The sequence below is a fragment of the Microcaecilia unicolor genome, chromosome 4, assembly GCF_901765095.1.
Source record: "Microcaecilia unicolor chromosome 4, aMicUni1.1, whole genome shotgun sequence".
Classification (NCBI taxonomy): domain Eukaryota; kingdom Metazoa; phylum Chordata; class Amphibia; order Gymnophiona; family Siphonopidae; genus Microcaecilia; species Microcaecilia unicolor.
In genome coordinates this window covers 1,167,903-1,189,901 of record NC_044034.1, presented here as the reverse complement: position 1 = coordinate 1,189,901, position 21,999 = coordinate 1,167,903, and the positions used below count along the sequence as shown (strand labels likewise).

The 21,999-nt window shown below is 47.8% G+C and overlaps 1 protein-coding gene across 3 annotated transcripts in view; it reads left to right on the top strand.

Moving 5' to 3' along the window:
- The window catches only part of LOC115468234 (FH2 domain-containing protein 1-like), a 200,994-nt gene that overhangs the window by 112,456 nt on the left and 66,539 nt on the right, over nucleotides 1-21,999 (top strand). For all 3 annotated transcript variants that reach the window (XM_030199766.1, XM_030199767.1, XM_030199768.1), the window contains exon 4: nucleotides 5,267-5,369. In XM_030199766.1, coding sequence (XP_030055626.1) covers nucleotides 5,267-5,369 — 103 coding nt within the window. The remainder of the gene's footprint in view (nucleotides 1-5,266; nucleotides 5,370-21,999) is intronic.

The following is a 21,999-nucleotide window of genomic DNA, read 5'->3' as shown; positions in this document are numbered from 1 at the left end:
GTGGAAGAAGAAGGGGAAGGGGTCGGTGGGGTTGTGGGGGGAGGGGAGGAAGGAAAGAGGAAATTAGAGGGGGTGAAGGGAGAGGGGGTAAGCGTAAGAAGAAGGGGGGGGAAGGTTAGGAGGATGGAGATTAGTGTGGAGGGTGGGGGCGGGTTGGACGGGGAGGGGGGAAGAGGGGGGGCAGGAGAGGGGGAGAAGCTTATGAGGCGATCGGATAGAATTCGAGCTCTACAGGGGAAGGATCACGGGAGTGAGAGGGGGAAGGTTCAGGGGGGTGGGAGGGGATCAGAGGGGGGAGGGGGGGGCAAATAGAGGAAGGAGGGCGGGGGGGTTTGTCTTTGTCTGAAGAGGAGGGGGGGTTGGATGAGTCTAAGAAGAAGAAGGGTGGGGAAGGAGGGAGGTTTTGAAGCCGGGGTTAGGGATTGGGCGGAGGAAGAAGTGGTTGAAGAAGGGGTCTGGGCTCTAGGTAGGGGTGATGTGAAGGAAGCAGTTCAGCAGGAAGAGGTTGGGAGACAGTCATCTTTCCCTACATAATGGCAGGTATTATATTATTATTTGCCACTCTGAATGTGGCGAGTGTGGCCTCCCAGAGGGCGCAATGTTTGGCCTTTGAGGGCCTCTCCACGATCCAGGCAGACTGTTTCCTAATCCAGGAAACACGCTTGCAAACTATGGAGGCAATCAGGCGTGCGAGGAGGGCCTGGAGATGGGGGCCTTCGGTTTGGGGCTTGGCAGGGGACAGGTATGGGGGGGTAGGGATATTATTTAAAACACATAAGGTACAGATTCAAAGGGTGATGGAATTAGGAGTAGGGAGGTGTTTGGTGGTGGATGTTTTGTGGCACGGGGTGGCTTCCCGGATTATTAATGTTTATGGGCCACAAAGTAAGAGGGAACGTTCACGGTTATTTGGTAAAATTAAACCCTATTTATACACGGCACGTCAGGTGGTTTGGGGGGGGATTTTAACACCATTTTGAGGAAACAGGATAGTGGAGGAAGGGCAGCGCAGGTGAGGTATGATGGGATACGGCTAGCTGGGATAATGAAAGGGGCAGGGCTGGTAGATGTGCACCTTGAATTTTCACCAGAGGTGGAGGGTTTCACATTTGCACGGGGACAGTGTAGGAGCAGGATAGACAGATTTTTGGTCCGGGAAGGGGCATGCGTTCGGGGGCCCAGGTTGGTGGACGTGGACTTCTCGGACCATAAACTGGTGTTGGTGGAGGTGGGGGGTTGGGCGGGGCATAGGCCGGGGAGGGGGTTATGGCGGCTTAACCTTAAATGGGTTACCGATGAGAAGGTCAAGGAGGAATATCGGGCCTTTTTGAGTGACCAGCTTTCGATCCAGGGTATTTTTCCCTCCATTGGAGAGTGGTGGGAGTTAGTGAAGAGGCGGACGAGGTTTTTTTTCACCCGTCAAGCTCGGAGAGAAGGAAGGGAGAGAACTCGGCTGGGGACTGCCATTAAGAAACGAAGGGACTATCTACTCTCCAATGGAGGGAGAAAGGAGGATATTCTGGATTTGCAGGAGCAACTTGAAAAGGTCCAGTATGATCGATATGCCTCCTTGGTCTATGAACGGGACTTTGGGAAATTGGTCAGCCCAGACCCATTTATGTGTTGCAAGGAGCGGAGGGAGCATAGGATTGTGGGGGGTTTAAGGGACATGGGAGGGGTAGTTCAGGTGTCGAAGGAGGGGATTCTAAAGGTGGTGGAAGAGCACTTTGCACGATTTTTTTCAGATAAGCAAGTGGATAAGGAAATGATGGGTCACTATATTGCGGGGACACCGGGGGGTGGGAAGGGGGGGCCCGTCTCTTCAGGCCCTGTTGCGCCCCTGGTCGCTGGGTGAGGTAGAAGAGGCCATTGGGGCCTTAAGGAGGAAGACAGCACCAGGGCCAGATGGACTCACAACAGAGTACTATCAGGCATTTAAGCACCTTCTGGCCCCAATCCTGCTGCAAGTCTGGGAGGCTGCACGTCAGCAGGGGGTTTTACCCCAATCCCTGACCGAGGCAGCGTTGATTCTTCTGAGTAAGGGAAAAGATCCAGAGTCCTTGGCCAACTGGCGTCCGATTGCCCTGCTCAATGGTGATCGGAAGATATTCGCGCATATGCTTCTGAATAGGATGAAGGAGGTGGTGGGGGGGGGGGGTGTTGGCAAGTTCACAGGCCTGTGGGATTAAGGGGAGGGGGGTTCTGGAGGCAGTGGCTTGGGTAAGGGAAGGGGTGGAACATAGTCGGGGGGAAGGAAGACTAATGGTGGCATTAGATCAGGATAAGGCTTTTGACAGGGTACAGTGGGCGTTTCTTTGGCAGGTTTTAGAGCACTATGGGTTTCCTAGGGAATGGGTGGCTCAATTAAGTTTATTGTACACGAGGGCACGGTGTTTTCCCCTGGTGAACGGTTGGAAAGGGAATAGGTTCGGGGTGACAGCAGGGGTGTGGCAGGGATTTCCTTTAAGCCCGGTACTTTATGCTTTTGCAATTGATCCCTTTGTTAGGCGGTTAGAGCAGGGAGGGAAGGAGGGACTTCGGGGGGTGGAGGTGTGTACAGGGTCTCAATTAAGGGTGGTGGCTTACGCTGATGATGTCACGGTGTGGGTGGCGGACACAACAGAGGGGGAGAAATTGAAAGGGGTCATTTCTGGGTACTCACAGGCTACAGGGGCTTTGATAAACTTCCAGAAAAGTCAGAGTCTGTGGGTGGGTCCTCCAGGGGGCTCTTTTGATTTGGGAGGGGAGTTTCCGGAGGCCATTAGCAGACTGCGGGTATTAAGGGTATATTTTGAACAGGGGGATTATGCAACCTTTAATTGGCAGCGGTGCATACAGGGAGCTAAGGAAAAGGTTGACAGATGGAAAGGGTGGAGGATGTCCATGACTGACCGGGTTCAGCTGATTAAATCTCACCTGGTGCCTATGTTTTTGTTTATCAGTTATATTTGTTTGTTGCCAGTGCATTGTTATACCACTCTATATAGTGTTTTTTTTCAGATGTTGTGGGGGAATCGGCTGAACCCGGTCAAGCGTAACATCACATACTTGGCCCGGGAAGAGGGGGGGGGTAGGGATGGTAAACCCTGTACTTTTCTTTAGCTCCCTGTTTATTCAGTTTAACCTGGGACGGGCACTGGACAGAGATCCGCCAGGATGGGCAGGTAGCGTTCTGTCTTGGTGGGAGAGATTCTGGCTCCCGTGGAAGTTGGGAAGGAGGGTGCGGGTGGTAAGGAAGGGGGCTCTGGACCAGGTTGGGTACTATAGGCCCTTAGTTCGGCTGGTACGAGTTTGGGGAATTTTGGCAGAGGAAATAAAGACAGGGAGGAGGGAGGTATGGGTGGAACGGGTGAGGTCCCAAACATTCTCATCGCCCCTGGTACTGAAGGATGCACCTGGTCCAGTGCTGAGGCAGGGCTTGCGGTTGGTGGCCTCACGGAGGATCCCGCCGAAATACAGAGACATTGCTTGGCTGTCTTTTCACGGGAAATTGTATGTCAGAGGGAATATTAACTACAGGAATGTGCAGGAACGGGATTGCCCAAGGGGGGGAGTGCGTGGGGAGGGAGGAAACGATGGAACATTTTTTACGGGAATGCCCTTTTACACGAATGGTATGTGGCAGGGTAGCAGCATTATTACACATCCCGAGTTTTAACTCATATTCATATGCAGATTGGGTTTACGGGCGGCAGGGGGGAGGTGGGTGGTTAGATCCGGTGACGGAGTTCCTCATCTCGGTGATACTCCGGTTTAGCCTCTGGATGGCTCGGTGTGGGGTCTCCTTGCACCAGGACTACCGATCAGCCGACAGCGTTAGTTGGGAGGTGGTTCGGGCGGTCCAGGGGGTAGCCCAGTGGGAACGGGTGGCGGAGGGGATAGCAAGAACCAATGTTTGGTGGAGGCATGTGCACTTGAAACCTCCATAGAGGGGTTGGACAGTTTATTTTGAATTGGCTTCGAGTTTTATTTGAATTTTATGTTCATTTAATTTCATTTTAGGATGGGTGGGGGTTGACAGTGTATATAGGTAGATAGGTGGATTTAAGGTGGGGGACTTGTTTGTATATATTTGGTTTGGGGTTATATGTTTCTGTATGGCTTTGCGTTTCTTTTTTAATAAAAGAGTTCTCCAAGCATCCACCACTCTCTCTGTGAAAAAATACTTCCTGACATCTTTTTTGAGTCTGCCCCCCTTCAATCTCATTTCATGTCCTCTCGTTCTACCGCCTTCCCATCTCTGGAAAAGATTTGTTTGCGGATTAATACCTTTCAAATATTTGAATGTCTGTATCATATCACCCCTGTTCCTCCTTTTCTCCAGAGTATACATCCATATATATATTGACCAATCCATATCACTTCTTCCTTTCTACAAGACCCCCTGTATTTCTGCTGTTTTTATATATTTTTTTTCATATACTCTAACTTTTCGGTCATTTCTATCCTTTCTAAATAGATTATAGCCTGGTAAGGTGTGTCTTCGTCATGGAAAGTCTTTTGAACCAAGTCTGTGTGGTAGCAACAATATCTGCCTCTAGCATGAGGTCTTGTAGCTCCTTCACTTTGTTTAGACCTACAGCATTTGTGCCCATTGCTTTCCAACACTATTTTGTTGACTCATCTGCCATATATCTTTTTGCCTTGGCTTCCTTTCTACCTTTTAGCTAAGATTGACTGATTTTTTTTTTTTTATATTAACTTAACTTTCCCCACGGCTTTTATACTTTTTCTTTAGCTAGGGGTAACTTCCTGAATGTGGGGGAGGGGGGACTGCATGATGTATAAGAATGTGTGTGTGTGCAGAGGAGGAAAAGTAATTTTTAAAGAGTTGACAGTTACAGCTTGTGTGTGTGATGGTGGAGCAGGAGAATGAATGTGAGTAAAGCTTCTGTGTGGGAAGGGGATACATTATTTATAGGACCTTTATCACATTTAATGAGATTAACTGTTTAGTTTGCCAGAGGTGGAATGCTAAGTAAATAAAATCAATTACCTCCCCCACCCCTGTACAGTATCAGAGATAATGGTTCCCTTTTTCCCCCCCCACACACCCTTATAGAGATGATATTCAGTCCCTCCTAGCCCTTCATTAATCTGACCAAAATTACCTCCTCTTTCTTCCTCCAACATCACCGTCCTTCAGGAAACACTCCCTCTCTGCTTTTACACTCATTCTCTTTCCTGGTGTCAGAACAGCTGCTGTTCTTCCTCCCATCCTACCCCTCTGTGTGACATGTTTTAACTACTCTTTCCTTTACTTTAGACCTGTTCAGCAGGTTGTGGAGGATATCCAGCAAGGAAGAGGGGCTGAATATGGAGCAGAGAAGCTTATCGAACTCATGAAAATGCTTCCCAACAATGAGGAGGTATGAAAAATGGAGTATCAGAGTGACTAAAAAAAAAAAAAAAAAAAAAAGTTGGATGAGGGCTCACCTAGAAGTGGGATGGGGGTGTTGGCTGAAGTTGTAGGAATGAGATCAGGGGTAAGGATGGAAGGGAGATGGTATAGAGGGTGTTGAAAGGAGGTAGCGAATGGGGTTGAGAGCTGGAAATGGTGGGAACATGGGATAATTGATCAGAATGGAAGTGATGGCTGAGGGGATTGTGGTGATGGAGGATTTGAAAAGTGAGTCAAGGATGGAGATGAGATAGCAGAAGATGATGGGAGATGAAGGTTGAAGATGGAGTGGGATCATAGGTGGAATGGAGGTACAAATGTAACAAATCAATCAGGAATGAGGTTGGAAGATCTCTTCTATATGTGGTGGACATTCTTGCATACAGCAGAGCATATTGGTTTTGTAGTAACATATGAACACCTACTGCAGTGATTTGGACGTAATCAGTATTGTCTTCTCATGTCTGTTTCAAAATGTGCAGGGTATTCATGTTTCAGAGACCCAAAAGCTAAATCCAGAACCTTTCCCGATTGATTGTCTTTCATTCTTGCCCTTTCTCCTCCCCCACGCTTATCTGGAAGGAGACCATTGAGCAGGTCATCTTCCCTTGCCCCTCACTGTTTCTTCACATCCCACTTTGCCTCATATGACCACTGACATTATAGGCTCTACAGGGTCCAGGGTGACTATTTCATAAGCATGCTAGGTGAGAGTGGATTGGCTGCTGTTGGAATTTAAAGGGGGTTTGGACAGATTCCTGAGGGAAAAGTCCATTGAACATTATTAAATTTTTTTTTTTTTTTTTTTTTTTGGGGGGGGGGGGGGGGGGGTTGCCGGGTTCGTGAAGCCTGGATTGGCCGCTGTCGAAGACAGGATGCTGGGCTTGATGGACCCCTGGTCTTTTCCCAGTATGGCGGTGCTTATGTACTTATGAGTGTAAGATCTCTATGTGCCTCGTGCATGTGTGCCTTGAAAGAATTTAACCTAAATTTGTTTATTCTCATCTAAAGAGTGTTAAGGTGTGTGGATTTCAAATGTTGCTTTCTGTAGTACAATCAAAATGGTTTACATTTATTATACACATAGATGCAATGGATGGTTGGAAGGGCAACAAAATGATAGAGGGGATAGGACAACTTCCTTATATTTCTCATGCCGGAATGAACTGATTACCTAACTTAATCTATAATTCACTCTATCATTACTTTGTATTTCTCATTCTGGAAATGGCGATCGCCATTACGGAATAATGTAAGCCACATTGAGCCTGCAAAAAGGTGGGAAAATGTGGGATACAAATGCAACAAATAAAGTGGTTAGGGCTCTTCAGCTTGGAGAAAAAACAGCTGAGGGGGAGATATGATAGAGGTCTATAAAATGAGTGGAGTGGAAAGGGTAGACATGAAGTGTCTGTTTACTGTTTCCAAAAATACTAGGACTAGGGGGCATTCAATGAAGCTACAAAGTAGTAAATTTTAAAAACGAATCAGAGAAAATATTTCTTCACTCAATGTGTAATTTAAACTCTGGAATTCATTGCCAGAGAATGTGGCAAAGGCAGTTAGCTTAAGAGGGTTTAAAAAAAGGTTTGGATGGCTTCTGAAAGGAAAAGTCCATAGACCATTATTAAAATGGACTTGGGGAAAATCCACTGCTTATTTCTGGGATAAGCAGCATAAAATGTAGTGAACTTCTTTGGGATCTTGACAGGTATTTGTGACCTGGATTGGCCACTGTTGGAAACAGGATGTTGGGCTTGATGTACCTTTGGTCTGTCCCAGTATGGCAACACTTATGTACTTGGGATTCTGAATGGAATCTTACTACTCTCTGGGGTTCTACATGGAATGTTGCTACTCTGGGATTCCAGAATCTTGTTATTCTTTGAGATTTCCGCCAGGTACTTGTGACCTGGATTGGCCACTGTTGGAAACAAGATACTGGGCTTGATGGACCTTCAGCTGTTCTTATGTAAACTGTTGGCACTTAAGACAGATGGGGGGTGGTGGTGGGAATTCTGTAAACAGTGCTCAAAATGGGTGCCAAAACAAATTGGTGCCAGGCACTATTCTATAAAGGATGCGTGTATAGCACTGATTCCCACTCCTAACTTTGGGTGCCAAACTTACACCTGCTGAAACTCAGGGTAAGTGCATTTACTCAGTATTCCATAAGTATGCACATAAACATTTTGGAACACCCCCGATACACAGCGAATGCTACATACCTGTAGAAGGTATTCTCCGAGGACAGCAGGCTGATTGTTCTCACTGATGGGTGACGTCCACGGCAGCCCCTCCAATCGGAATCTTCACTAGCAAAAGCCTTTGCTAGCCCTCGCGCGCCGATGCACACCACGCATGTGCGGCCGTCTTCCCGCCCGAAACCGGCTCGTGCCGGCCAGTCTCATATGTAGCAAGACAAAGACTAGGGAAGACACAACTCCAAAGGGGAGGCGGGCGGGTTTGTGAGAACAATCAGCCTGCTGTCCTCGGAGAATACCTTCTACAGGTATGTAGCATTCGCTTTCTCCGAGGACAAGCAGGCTGCTTGTTCTCACTGATGGGGTATCCCTAGCCCCCAGGCTCACTCAAAACAACAACCATGGTCAATTGGGCCCCCGCAACGGCGAGGACATAACTGAGATTGACCTAAAAAATTTACCAACTAACTGAGAGTGCAGCCTGGAACAGAACAAACATGGGCCTAGGGGGGTGGAGTTGGATCCTAAACCCCGAACAGATTCTGAAGCACTGACTGCCCGAACCGACTGTCGCGTCGGGTATCCTGCTGCAGGCAGTAATGAGATGTGAATGTGTGGACAGATGACCACGTCGCAGCTTTGCAAATCTCTTCAATAGTGGCTGACTTCAAGTGGGCTACCGACGCTGCCATGGCTCTAACATTATGAGCCGTGACATGACCCTCAAGAGCCAGCCCAGCCTGGGCGTAAGTGAAGGAAATGCAAGCTGCTAGCCAATTGGATATGGTGCGTTTTCCCACAGCCACTCCCCTCCTGTTGGGATCAAAAGAAACAAACAATTGGGCGGACTGTCTGTTGGGCTGTGTCCGCTCCAGATAGAAGGCCAATGCTCTCTTGCAGTCCAATGTGTGCAGCTGACGTTCAGCAGGGCAGGAATGAGGACGGGGAAAGAATGTTGGCAAGATAATTGACTGGTTCAGATGGAACTCCGACACAACCTTTGGCAAGAACTTAGGGTGAGTGCGAAGGACTACTCTGTTATGATGAAATTTGGTATAAGGGGCCTGGGCTACCAGGGCCTGAAGCTCACTGACTCTATGAGCTGAAGTGACTGCCACCAAGAAAATGACCTTCCAGGTCAAGTACTTCAGATGGCAGGAATTCAGTGGCTCAAAAGGAGGTTTCATCAGCTGGGTGAGAACGACATTGAGATCCCATGACACTGTAGGAGGCTTGATAGGGGGCTTTGACAAAAGCAAACCTCTCATGAAGCGAACAACTAAAGGCTGTCCTGAGATCGGCTTACCTTCCACACGGTAATGGTATGCACTGATTGCACTAAGGTGAACCCTTACAGAGTTGGTCTTGAGACCACACTGAGACAAGTGCAGAAGGTATTCAAGCAGGGTCTGTGTAGGACAAGAGCGAGGATCTAGGGCCTTGCTGTCACACCAGACGGCAAACCTCCTCCACAGAAAGAAGTAACTCCTCTTAGTGGAATCTTTCCTGGAAGCAAGCAAGATGCGGGAGACACCCTCTGACAGACCCAAAGAGGCAAAGTCTACGCTCTCAACATCCAGGCCATGAGAGCCAGGGACCGGAGGCTGGGATGCAGAAGCGCCCCTTCGTCCTGCGTGATGAGGGTCGGAAAACACTACAATCTTCACGGTTCTTCGGAGGACAACTCCAGAAGAAGAGGGAACCAGATCTGACGCGGCCAAAAAGGAGCAATCAGAATCATGGTGCCTCGGTCTTGCTTGAGTTTCAACAAAGTCTTCCCCACCAGAGGTATGGGAGGATAAGCATACAGCAGACCCTCCCCCCAATCCAGGAGGAAGGCATCCGATGCCAGTCTGCCGTGGGCCTGAAGCCTGGAACAGAACTGAGGGACTCTTTGGTTGGCTCGAGATGCGAAGAGGTCTACCAAGGGGGTGCCCCACACCTGGAAGATCTGTCGCACTACGCGGGAATTGAGCGACCACTCGTGAGGTTGCATAATCCTGCTCAACCTGTCGGCCAGACTGTTGTTTACACCTGCCAGATATGTGGCTTGGAGCACCATGCCGTGACGGCGAGCCCAGAGCCACATGCTGACGGCTTCCTGACACAGGGGGCGAGATCCGGTGCCCCCCTGCTTGTTCACGTAGTACATGGCAACCTGGTTGTCTGTCTGAATTTGGATAATTTGGTGGGACAGCCGATCTCTGAAAGCCTTCAGAGCGTTCCAGATCGCTCGCAACTCCAGAAGATTGATCTGCAGATCGCGTTCCTGGAGGGACCAGCTTCCTTGGGTGTGAAGCCCATCGACATGAGCTCCCCATCCCAGGAGAGACGCATCCGTGGTCAGCACTTTTTGTGGCTGAGGAATTTGGAAAGGACGTCCCAGAGTCAAATTGGACCAAATCGTCCACCAATACAGGGATTTGAGAAAACTCGTGGACAGGTGGATCACGTCTTCTAGATCCCCAGCAGCCTGAAACCACTGGGAAGCTAGGGTCCATTGGGCAGATCTCATGTGAAGGCGGGCCATGGGAGTCACATGAACTGTGGAGGCCATGTGGCCCAGCAATCTCAACATCTGCCGAGCTGTGATCTGCTGTGACGCTCGCACCCGCGAGACGAGGGACAACAAGTTGTTGGCTCTCGCCTCTGGGAGATAGGCGCGAGCCGTCCGAGAATCCAGCAGAGCTCCTATGAATTCGAGTTTCTGCACTGGGAGAAGATGGGACTTTGGATAATTTATCACAAACCCCAGTAGCTCCAGGAGGCGAATAGTCATCTGCATGGACTGCAGGGCTCCTGCCTCGGATGTGTTCTTCACCAGCCAATCGTCGAGATATGGGAACACGTGCACCCCCAGCCTGCGAAGTGCCGCTGCTGCTACAGCCAAGCACTTTGTGAACACCCTGGGCGCAGAGGCGAGCCCAAAGGGTAGCACACAGTACTGGAAGTGACGTGTGCCCAGCTGAAATCGCAGATACTGCCTGTGAGCTGGCAGTATCGGGATGTGTGTATAGGCATCCTTCAAGTCCAGAGAGCATAGCCAATCGTTTTCCTGAATCATGGGAAGAAGGGTGCCCAGGGAAAGCATCCTGAACTTTTCTTTGACCAGATATTTGTTCAGGGCCCTTAGGTCTAGGATGGGACGCATCCCCCCTGTTTTTTCTTTTCTACAAGGAAGTACCTGGAATAGAATCCCAGCCCTTCCTGCCCGGATGGCACGGGCTCGACCGCATTGGCGCTGAGAAGGGCGGAGAGTCCCTCTGCAAGTACCTGCTTGTGCTGGAAGCTGTAAGACTGAGCTCCCGATGGACAATTTGGAGGTTTTGAGGCCAAATTGAGGGCGTATCCTTGCCGGACTATTTGAAGAACCCACTGATTGGAGGTTATGAGAGGCCACCTTTAGGTGAAAAGCTTTCAGCCTCCCTCCGACTGGCAGGTCGCCCGGCACTGACACTTGGATGTCGGCTATGCTCTGCTGGAGCCAGTCAAAAGCTCGTCCCTTGCTTTTGCTGGGGAGCCGAGGGGCCTTGCTGAGGCGCACGCTGCTGACGAGAGCGAGCGCGCTGGGGCTTAGCCTGGGCTGCAGGCTGTCGAGAAGGAGGATTGTACCTACGCTTACCAGAAGAGTAGGGAACAGTCTTCCTTCCCCCCAAAAATGTTCTACCTGTAGAGGTAGAGGCTGAAGGCTGCCGGCGGGAGAACTTGTCGAATGCGGTGTCCTGCTGGTGGAGCTGCTCTACCACCTGTTCGACTTTCTCTCCAAAATATCCGCACGGCAAGGCGAGTCCGCAATCCGCTGCTGGATTCTATTCTCCAGGTCGGAGGCACGCAGCCATGAGAGTCTGCGCATCACCACACCTTGAGCAGCGGCCCTGGACGCAACATCAAAGGTGTCATACACCCCTCTGGCCAGGAATTTTCTGCACGCCTTCAGCTGCCTGACCACCTCCTGAAAAGGCTTGGCTTGCTCAGGGGGGAGCGCATCCACCAAGCCCGCCAACTGCCGCACATTATTCCGCATGTGTATGCTCGTGTAGAGCTGGTAGGACTGAATTTTGGCCACGAGCATAGAAGAATGGTAGGCCTTCCTCCCAAAGGAGTCCAAGGTTCTAGAGTCCTTGCCCGGGGGCGCCGAAGCATGTTCTCTAGAACTCTTGGCCTTCTTTAGGGCCAAATCCACAACTCCAGAGTCGTGAGGCAACTGAGTGCGCATCAGCTCTGGGTCCCCATGGATCCGGTACTGGGACTCGATCTTCTTGGAAATGTGGGGGTTAGTTAATGGCTTGGTCCAGTTCGCCAGCAATGTCTTTTTTAGGACATGATGCATGGGTACTGTGGATGCTTCCTTAGGTGGAGAAGGATAGTCCAGGAGCTCAAACATTTCAGCCCTGGGCTCGTCCTCCACAACCACCGGGAAGGGGATGGCCATAGACATCTCCCGGACAAAGGAAGCGAAAGACACTCTCGGGAGGAGAAAGCTGTCTTTCAGGAGAGGGAGTGGGATCAGAAGGAAGACCCTCAGACTCCTCGTCAGAGAAATATCTGATGTCTTCCTCTTCTTCCCACGAGGCCTCACCCTCGGTGTCAGACACAAGTTCACGAACCTGTGTCTGCAACCGTGCCACGGCCACGTTGGGAGCGTCGAGAGGTAGACTCCTTCGCCCGCACCGGCGAAGCTCCCTCCGCCGACGTAGTCGGGGAGCCTTCCTGGGAGGCGACCGCAGTCGGTACCGCACGCGGCACCGATGCCGGAGACCTCACCCCGGGCGATGGACCAGCCGGCGCCTGGCTCGACGGTACCGGTGGCGCAAGCACCCCTGGTACCGGAGGGGTAGGGCGCAACAGCTCTCCCAGGATCTCTGGGAGAACGGCCCGGAGGCTCTCGTTCAGAGCGGCTGCAGAAAAAGGCATGGAGGTCGATGCAGGCGTCGATGTCAGAGTCTGTTCCGGGCTGTCCAGAGTGGAGCGCATCGACACCTCTTGGACAGAGGGTGAGCGGTCCTCTCGGTGCCGATGCCTGCTGGCTGCCGACTCCCTCGGCGACCCAGAGCTCTCGGTGCCGACACGGGAAGGAGACCGGTGTCGATGCTTCTTCGATTTCTTGGAGCGAAGCACGTCACCGGCGCTTCCCAGCACCGATGAGGAGGACGTAGAATCCAACCGTCTCTTCCTCGGGGCCGAGACCGAAGAGGGTCGGTCTCGGGGGGGCTGTACCGCAGGAGTCCTCAGGGTAGGGGGAGACCCACCCGAAGGCTCACCGCCACCAGCAGGGGAATGGACAGCCCTCACCTGCACTCCAGACGAAGCACCACCGTCCGACGACATCAGCAGACGAGGTCCCGGTACCACCGACGTCGACACAGTCGTCCGATGTCTCAGCGCCGATGCAGAGGGTCGATGCCTCGATACACTCGATGCACTGGCGGCCGAGGATGAAGGTCTGGACGCTGGAGACGTCTATGCACTCGATACCCCCGGTGCCGATGCCGACGAAGAGCCCGAGAACAAAATGTTCCACTGGGCTAACCTCGCTACCTGAGTCCGCTTTTGTAAAAGGGAACACAGACTACAGGCCTGAGGGCGGTGCCCAGCCCCCAGACACTGAAGACACGACGCGTGCCTGTCAGTGAGCGAGATTACCCGGGCGCACTGGGTGCACTTCTTGAAGCCGCTGGAAGGCTTCGATGTCATGGGCGGAAAAATCACGCCAGCAAGATCAAAACTCGAAATGGCGAAGATTGGCACCACAAAAATGGGAGAAGAAAATTTCGACCGAGGCCTAACTAAGGCCTACCCCGACGACGAAAGAAAACTTACCGGGGCGAAAAGCTCGAAATACGGGAAGGGAAAAACCAAAAGTATCTTCCCGAAACACTTCTAAACTTTCTTAGAAAAACGAGTCGAAAACGACGCGCGAGGTCAACTTTCCAGGGCAGATACGGCGAAACACGACCGTACCGAGTGCGGACAAAAGAAGACTGGCCGGCACGAGCCGGTTTCGGGTGGGAAGATGGCCGCGCATGCGCGGTGCGCATCGGCGCGCGAGGGCTAGGAAAGGCTTTTGCTAGTGAAGATTCCGATTGGAGGGGCTGCCGTGGACGTCACCCATCAGTGAGAGCAAGCAGCCTGCTTGTCCTCGGAGAACCATAGCTACGACCCCTTTTGGCATATGTGCTATGGGAGTTAAGCGCCTGCCTTATAGAAAAACTCACAGCTACATATGTGTGCAAATTTTAATGCATGCCAGTTAACTGTTTATTAGCACCCAATTATTGGTGGTTAACAGCTCATTAACCAATACATGCAAATCTCAGCAGTGCACCCAAATTTGGATGCCATATATAGAATCTAGGGGATACTGTATGTGGAGCCCGATCAAAGTTTGGGTTTCAGATGAAAATGCAAATGAATTTTTGGCTGAAACTGAACTCCCTCCCCTCACTATCACTCTCCACCTGACATCTGCCCCCACCCCTTCCCGCCTTGTGCCCCACTCACCACCCAAAGGCCCAAACCTCCCGATGATCTAGTGTGGTATATCCCAAGTCAGTCCTAGAGTATTCCTTTTCAAGATATCCACAGTATGCATGAAATTGATTTGCGTACACTGCTTCCGTTATGTGCAAATCTCTCATGTATATTCATTATGGATACCATGAAAATCTGACTAACAAGGGGGTACTCCAGGACTGACTTGGGAAACACTACACTGGTCTAGTGGGTCTTCAGGACAAGATTGATAGCCAGTCACTCTTGCCCTATGGGTTCCGCAGATAAAATGGCTGCCAGGTTGTCCCAGAGCAGCCTCATGAGACTGCCGTGGGTGCTCCTGGTGGACATCTTGCGATTGGAAGCAGCATACTTACTTTCCCATTCTTATATCCCACAGATAGTATACAGCTCAAAGCAGGTCACGGAAGAAACTGGGAACATCCCAGGAAACACAAAATACTGGCAGAGAATTAACAGTCCAAAGTCACAGTTTCACACTACCTGTGTATATTATTACAGGAGACAAGAATCAATTGTCACCCACAATTCTATGCAAATCTTTCAGCATAAGTGGAGAAAAAAAGGGGTTTCAGTAAACCACCCAGCCAGCCCAAGATAAATGTACTATAAGGCATGGGCCCGGTGCAGAATCATCCAGCCCCCAATAATTGCAAGCTTGAGTGTATCATTAGAGAATTACCAGTATCACATTTACAAAACTTTTTAAAAAATCAATCCAATATTCCCTAGACAAAAAGGGAATACTGAGTTAAGAGTGGAATGGGTAGACCTGAATCGCTTCATTACTCTTTCCAAAAATACTAGGACTAGGGGGCATGCAATGAAGCTATTAGGTAGTAAGTTTAAAACAAACCAGAGAAAATATTTCTTCATGCAATGTATAATTTAACCCTGGAATGCGTTGCCAGAGAATGTGGTGAAAGTAGCTTAGCAGGGTTTAAAAAAATGTAGTTCTTCGAGCAGTGGGGTTGCTCTTTTATTTTTCAATTTCTTGAAAATCAGTCTTGCTGCTGTGTTTTGGACCGTTTGCAGCAATTTTACTGTATTTTTGCACCCTACGTATGCTGCATTGCAGTAATCTAGTTGTGATAGTATCGCTGATTGGACCAGTATCCAGAAAGATTGTCCAGGGAAATGGTCTTATTATTTTCAGTTCCAGAGTGTTCTGAAGCATTTTGGGATTCTGAAGTTATTCAAAGTCGTTAAATCGCGGAAGGATTGTAAAAAATTACAAGAGGACCTTACAAGACTGGGAGACGGCGTGTAAATGGCAGATGACGTTTAATGTGAGCAAGTGCAAAGTGATGCATGTGGGAAAGAGGAACCCGAATTATAGCTACATCATGACCTACCTCTCCCCCGTCCCTCCCCTATCACCTTCACATTCCCTACCAGCATCTACACCCCTCTGTTAATATCACTGTTTAAAAAAACAGTTATCTTTCAGTAAATTCCACCCATTTTTCAATTTTAGCAGAGTTTCTCCAGATAGCAGGCGGTTTCCTCCATTCAATGAATATAACTCAACTTATTTTTTTCAGAGATGCAGGGAAGGGACTCCCACTTCTTCTAACAGCCAATGGTGGTAATTTTTAAAGCATTTAGGAACTTTGTCTAAGTGATTGATTTGAAAATACACCTCCTAGTCAATTTTGCTGCATTCAAACAATGCCTTACAAGTTTTATTTAGGCTTAAGATCTGGTATGTTCTTATTAAGCAAAATAGTTCCTGGATTCCATGGGACTGACAATCCCATTACTCCTTTTATTCAATACAATACACTTTCAAAATGCTTTGGCTTTGAAGCAACCCCACAAAATACATTCAGATATATTCAAACATAAGATACATATAGAAGAGGCAGGAAAAAAGTAGGGGAAAGTCCTCATTCTACCTTGAAGATTCCTTTATTGCTCAAAAGGAAGAGAAAAATTGATCAGAAAATGGCCTTCCATTCTATGACTGAGTTCAGACCTTGAGGCTCACAGGATTGCAATATATAAATTCACTGTTGCTCCCTTTGCAATAGCAGCTGATGAAAACCACTTCATGTTCAATTATTCAGCAATGCAAATTTGAAAAAAATGTTTGAATACAGTGTTGCACTATCAGTGCTTCCAGTTTACCATGGGCTATGTAACTCTTATGCTCACTCATATGGATTTTAAATGGGTGAGATGTTTGGCCAATATATAATTTATCGCAGGGGCAGCACATGGCATACACCACTCCAGCTGTATTACATGTAGTTCATTCACATAAAAAGTAGAACTTATTGTCCAAAGGATTCATAAAGCTTAAACTCTTAGTGCAAATCAAATGGTGCCCACATTATAGTGCCCAACCCTCCCACCACATACAGATTCATATTGCTGAACTTCTACTTTCTTGGACAAATGTTCTTGAATATTATTTCTTCTGAAAGCTGTAGTCATTTCTATATTTTCAAAGCATTCTTTAATATATGCCAATGTTTCTTTATAACTTTGGTATAATGTTTTGCTTGCTGCGTGTGCTGTAATATGCACACCTATGTGTTTCATCTGCATCCTTATCCTGATATTCAAGCAAATGCTCTTGATGGACGTCAGCAGGGTAACCCCTATTTAATAACTTTTGGTCAAAGATTTAGATTGCTGCTTATATTCTTCAGTTGTAAAACAAATCCTTCTGTACCTAAAACTGAGAGAAGGGTAAACTGTTCTTCAGAGGTAAAGGATGAGAACTGGTATTTGCAAGAAGGCATTACAATGTTTTCTTTGTAAAAATAGTAGTGAAGAAAGTATCATCCCTATTGTAATTGTCTATCTAAGAAGGAAATCAGTGTTACTCCAAGTCATTGTAAATTTAATATTTATTTATTAGGATTTACCGCCTTTTTGAAGGAATTCACTCAAGGCGGTGTACAGTAAGTATAGATCAAACATGAGCAGGAGGCAATTAGAGCAGTAAAAATATTCGAATACAAAGTATGTCATGGTATTCTACTTGCAATGACAACACAATGGGGCTCATTTTCAAAGTACTTAGACTTACAATGTTCCATAGGTTACTATGAAACTTTGTAAGTCTAAGTGCTTTGAAAATACGCCTCAATATGTACTAGAACATTATAATTGGTAGTGAAGGGTAAGGCAAAGTCGTAACATATGAGGTCAGAGAGATGGTTAAATATTATCTCAGCTAGGGTAGGAGTGGATAAACATGTCTCGCTGCAGTATGTGCAGCCCGAGTCAATCCTTGTGTGTGTGAGTGAGACAGTTTGTTACTTCTTCCATTAAAGGCTTAGTTGAAGAGCCAAGCTTTCACCTGCTTCCTGAAGTAGAGGTAGTCTTGTGTTAAGCGGAGCCTTTCAGGCAATGAATTCCAGAGTGTGGGGGCTACTCCGGAGAAGGCTCGCGGGTATCACATCATGTAATATCTTTTGGAGAGGGTGTAGTTAGTGAAAGTCCTTGGGAGGACCTTTGTTTCCTTGGCGGTGTGTGGAGGATCATCCTGTTCAGATACTTGGGGCCATTTCCTTTCAAGGCCTTGAAGATCAGAAATAGAGTTTTAACTTTAGCCCTGTATTGTACTGGTAGCCAATGAAGTTTTTGCAAAAATGGTGTGATGTGGTCACGTCTATGAGTCTTGCTGCTGCATTCTGAATCAACTGGAGCTGGTGCAGGCCCTTTGTAGTCAGACCATTGTAGAGTGCATTGCAGTAATCCAGTCTTGATGTTACCATGGCATGCATAACTGGGTTAAGATTTACCTTCTCGATGTAAGAAGAGAGGCAGCGTAGCTGTCGCAAATAGTAGAAGAAGCTCTTGAAGGTTGCTTGGATTTGGGGAATCAGAGTAAGTGTTGAATCTAACTGTATTCCAAGGTTCCTGACTTGTGATTTGAAGGGGGAGTTCATACTTCCCAAAAGGGATTTTGATGTCAGGTATGTATCCACTTGTGTTAGGGACCCAGAGAAGCTCGGTTTTACTCCGTGGCCTAGTGGTTAGGGTGGTGGACTTTGGTCCTGGGGAACTGAGTTCGATTCCCACTCCAGGTACAGGCAGCTCCTTGTGACTCTGGGCAAGCCACTTAACCCTCCATTGCCCCAGGTACAAATAAGTACCTGTATACAATATGTAAGCCGCATTGAGCCTGCCATGAGTGGGAAAGCGCGGGGTACAAATGTAACAAAAAAAAAAAAGGTTGTGTTTAGCCCATTCTTGAATTGATGTTAGACAAGTGATCAGTTTATTCAAGGTAAGTCAAGTTCAGTGGGTATGAGTAGCTACACATCATCCACACAGATGTAGAACTGAGTGTCCATTGACCGAATTAGCTCAGCTAGTGGCTTGAGGTAGATATTGAACAGAATAGGTGACAGTATCGATCCTTGTGGTACCCCGCAGGTCAGTGTCCATGGTGGTGATGAGTTGCTGCCAATCATTATGGATTGTTGCCTGTCTGATAGGATTTCAACCAGGCAAGTACTGTTCCATTGATACCTGTTTGTCAGTCGTGCTAGCAAGATATCATGATCCACAGTGTCAAAAGCTGCTGAGAAATCTAGCAGTACTAACATCGAGGCAAATCCCTTGTCTCGGTTTCTGTGAAGATCTAGCAGAGATACGAGGACCATTTCTGTTCCATAACCAGGTCTGAATCCAGATTGACATGGATCTAGCCAGGTACTCTTTTCTAGCCATTCATTAAGTTGAACACAGACCGTTTGGTTCTATGAGTTTCCCTAGAAACGGGATGTTGGATACTGGCCTGTAACTTTCAAGTTTGTCCTGGTCAAGGTTGGTTTTCTTCAGCAGAGGGCGAGCCACTGCCCATTTTAATGTTGTTGGTAATTGCCCATTAGAAAGAGAAGTGTTCACAATTTTTGTGGCACCTTCTGTAAGGCCTATACTTGCCTGCTGCACTATCTTTGATGTGCAGGGATCGAGGGAGCAGGTAGTTGGTCGAAGGTCTCTTAGCATTTTGTCAAGGCTCTCCTCTGTCATTAGGTTGTGTTCCATCTGTCTCTGTTAGGAGGGGGCAAGTTTGTGCACCCCTGGTTGACTGGTTGGGCACTGGGTGGGATTCCCTGTAAATCCTGGTGGAGACTTTTAATTTTGTTGGCAAAGTATGCAGCAAAATCACTGCAGTTCAGTTTAGACTGGGCAGGCTGGTTTTGTTGTTCTGGTTGCAGTAGGCTGTTTACTATACTGAACATCTGCTTGGTTGAATTGGCAGCCTGTGCAATGCATTGAGAGAAATACTGTTTTTTTGGTTGCTGTTAATGCTTGGCGGTACTTTGCCATGTGCTTCCTGCAGTTTAGCCTGTCTTCATCCAGGTGAAATTTGCGCCATCTCTTTTCCAGTTTTCGTCCTTTTGCATTTAAGGATCCAAAGTTCTGGAGAAATCTAAGGTGAGCGTTTGTGAGTGGGGCATAAGACCTTTTTTAGTGATGCTGTTTTCTCTAAGGTCTTGGCTAGGTGTGTATTCCAGATGTCAACTTGTTCTGACACTGGTGTCTTTTCATCTATATGCGGATAGTCCAAAGCTTCTAGGAAATACTGAGCGGTCAGCTATTTTTTGTCTCTGATCTCCTTCCAAACTCTGGGAGGTGCCATTTGTTTCAGGTGGTCACTTAGGGAGAATTTAATTAGAATACCAGGTCTAGTATGTGACCCCTTTCGTGGATTGGAGAATTGATCACCTGTGTAAATCCTAGTGCTGTCATTGTGTCCAGAAATGCAGTTGTGGAGGTATCTGGGGGCTCGATGTGTAGATTGAAGTCTCCCATGATCACCAGCCTAAGGTAATTCAGGGCACTTGAGTAATCAGGTCTAGGAGTTCTTGCACAAATATGTTGTTACGAGGTGCTCTGTAAAATCATGAGCAGCCAGATTGGCTTCTCCTCTTCAAGTTGGATTAAAAGAGATTCTGATCCATGTAGCTGGGGGATGGATATTCTGCGCAGTTTGATTGTGTCCCGAATCAATACTGCTACCCGTCCACCCTGTCCTGGTCTTGGTTGATGTTGGATATTGAAACCTGTTGGGCATAGTTCAGCCATAGTTGATCATCTTCAGTTCAAGATAAAAATTCTTGAAGTTCCTCATTGCAGTCTTCCCATAAGACAAAAATGTCTTCAATGTAACGACACCACAGGGACATTTTCGCAGAAAAATGTGTTTCATATACAAACTATGGTTCAAATGACACCATAAATAAGTTGGCCAATGATGGGGCACAAGTAGTCTCCATTGCTGATCCTGAAATTTGTTTATATGGTTCAAATGACACACAAAGTAATTCTTCAATGATGTAGATAATAAATTCACTAAAAAGGATGTTGGAACTAAATGTAGATGAGAACGGCCACTTAGATGGTTCTGAATCACTGGAATTACATCATCTTGTGGCATACTAGTAGTGTATAGCAACTGAACATCAAAAGTCACCAGCAAAGTATTTACAGACTGCTGGTGGTGTTGCAAGATCTTCAAAAAATGCATTGTATCCTGGACACGTGATGGCATATTCAGGACCGAAGGAAGTAAATGTGAATCTGTTCAAGTAAAGAACCTTGAGCTGAAAGAATTGGGCAACCAGGGGGAGCTTGCTGATTCTTGTGGATTTTCAGGAGAATATAAAAAAAATGGCAAAACATGGTGTGGAGGATTAAAAAACTTACTCTCACTGCGTCAAAAAAACTTGTTTGAAGAGCAGTGGAACACTTTTTAATTTGCTGTTGAAGTTTAGAGGTTGGATCTTCCACCATCGGTAAGTAGTGGCAAACCAAAAGGCTACCCAAGGGAAGCATTTGTTAGTGGTGTGGGCTTCACCTTCAAGACAGACTGAGGTCTTTTCTGCACATTTTTTCTGCCTCTTCTATATGTATCTTATGTTTGAATATATCTGAATTTATTTTGTGTGATTTTGTGGTGTTAAACATTCAGCAATTTTTTTGCAGTATATTTTGAGGCAGCCCCACCATATATGTCTGACTGTCCCTTGAGCGCCACAGTGCTGCAGTAGGCAGGAGATGCCCTTGGGTACCAATCAGTGGCGTAGCCACAGGGGGAGGCCTTGAGGTCTTGCCCCCCCCCCCCCCACACACACACACACTTTGGGCTCATACCCCCTTCAAAACTGCAGTGCTCCTTTACCTTTTGCTAGTAGGGATGCTGAAGCCCAGCCAGCCAAATAGTGTCGCTGCTTCTCTCCTCCTTGTGCTGCTTCCTGCCTGTAGATGTCAGTGGCGTGCCTTCAGCTGCTGATGCTGGGATTTCTTATACATGCTCCGAGGATGACAAGAAGGCTTGGTCTCAACGGGCCGATGTCTGCAGGCAGGAAGCAGTGTGAGGGGAAGGGGAGCAGCTCGGGCACTGTATTTGCCTGGTGGGGCCTTGGCATACCTGCCAGCAAAGGTATTGTTAATGCACATGCATGTTGGGGGGGGGGGGGGAGGAGGAGGAGGAGAGAAAGGAATGCATCCCCCCCCCCCCCCGGGACTCCCAAAATTGGAGGCCTGGCTGCAGCCCTGGTACCAGTAACTGATCTGTCAGGAGTTAAGTACCACAGAACATCATTTCTTTTTGAAAAGTAAATTATATAGTAAGAAGAAATTCTTATTAATAAAGGCATCCTATCAGACCTGGTAAATCGGTCTAAACCCTCATAATTAGCATATAATAAAGATTTTACAAATGTAAGTATCACTGTTGCTTACCCATTTCAAGGAGAATCAGTAGTGTACAGCAAACAATAAAATACAATACTCCCATTCTTCCTCTCCCAGCCCTACCCAACTCTGAAAAATAATTAACGAGGTCAGGTCTGTCAGTGTAAATGCAATGATTAGTACCAAAGTTTGACAGTTATTACACGAAAAAGAGAG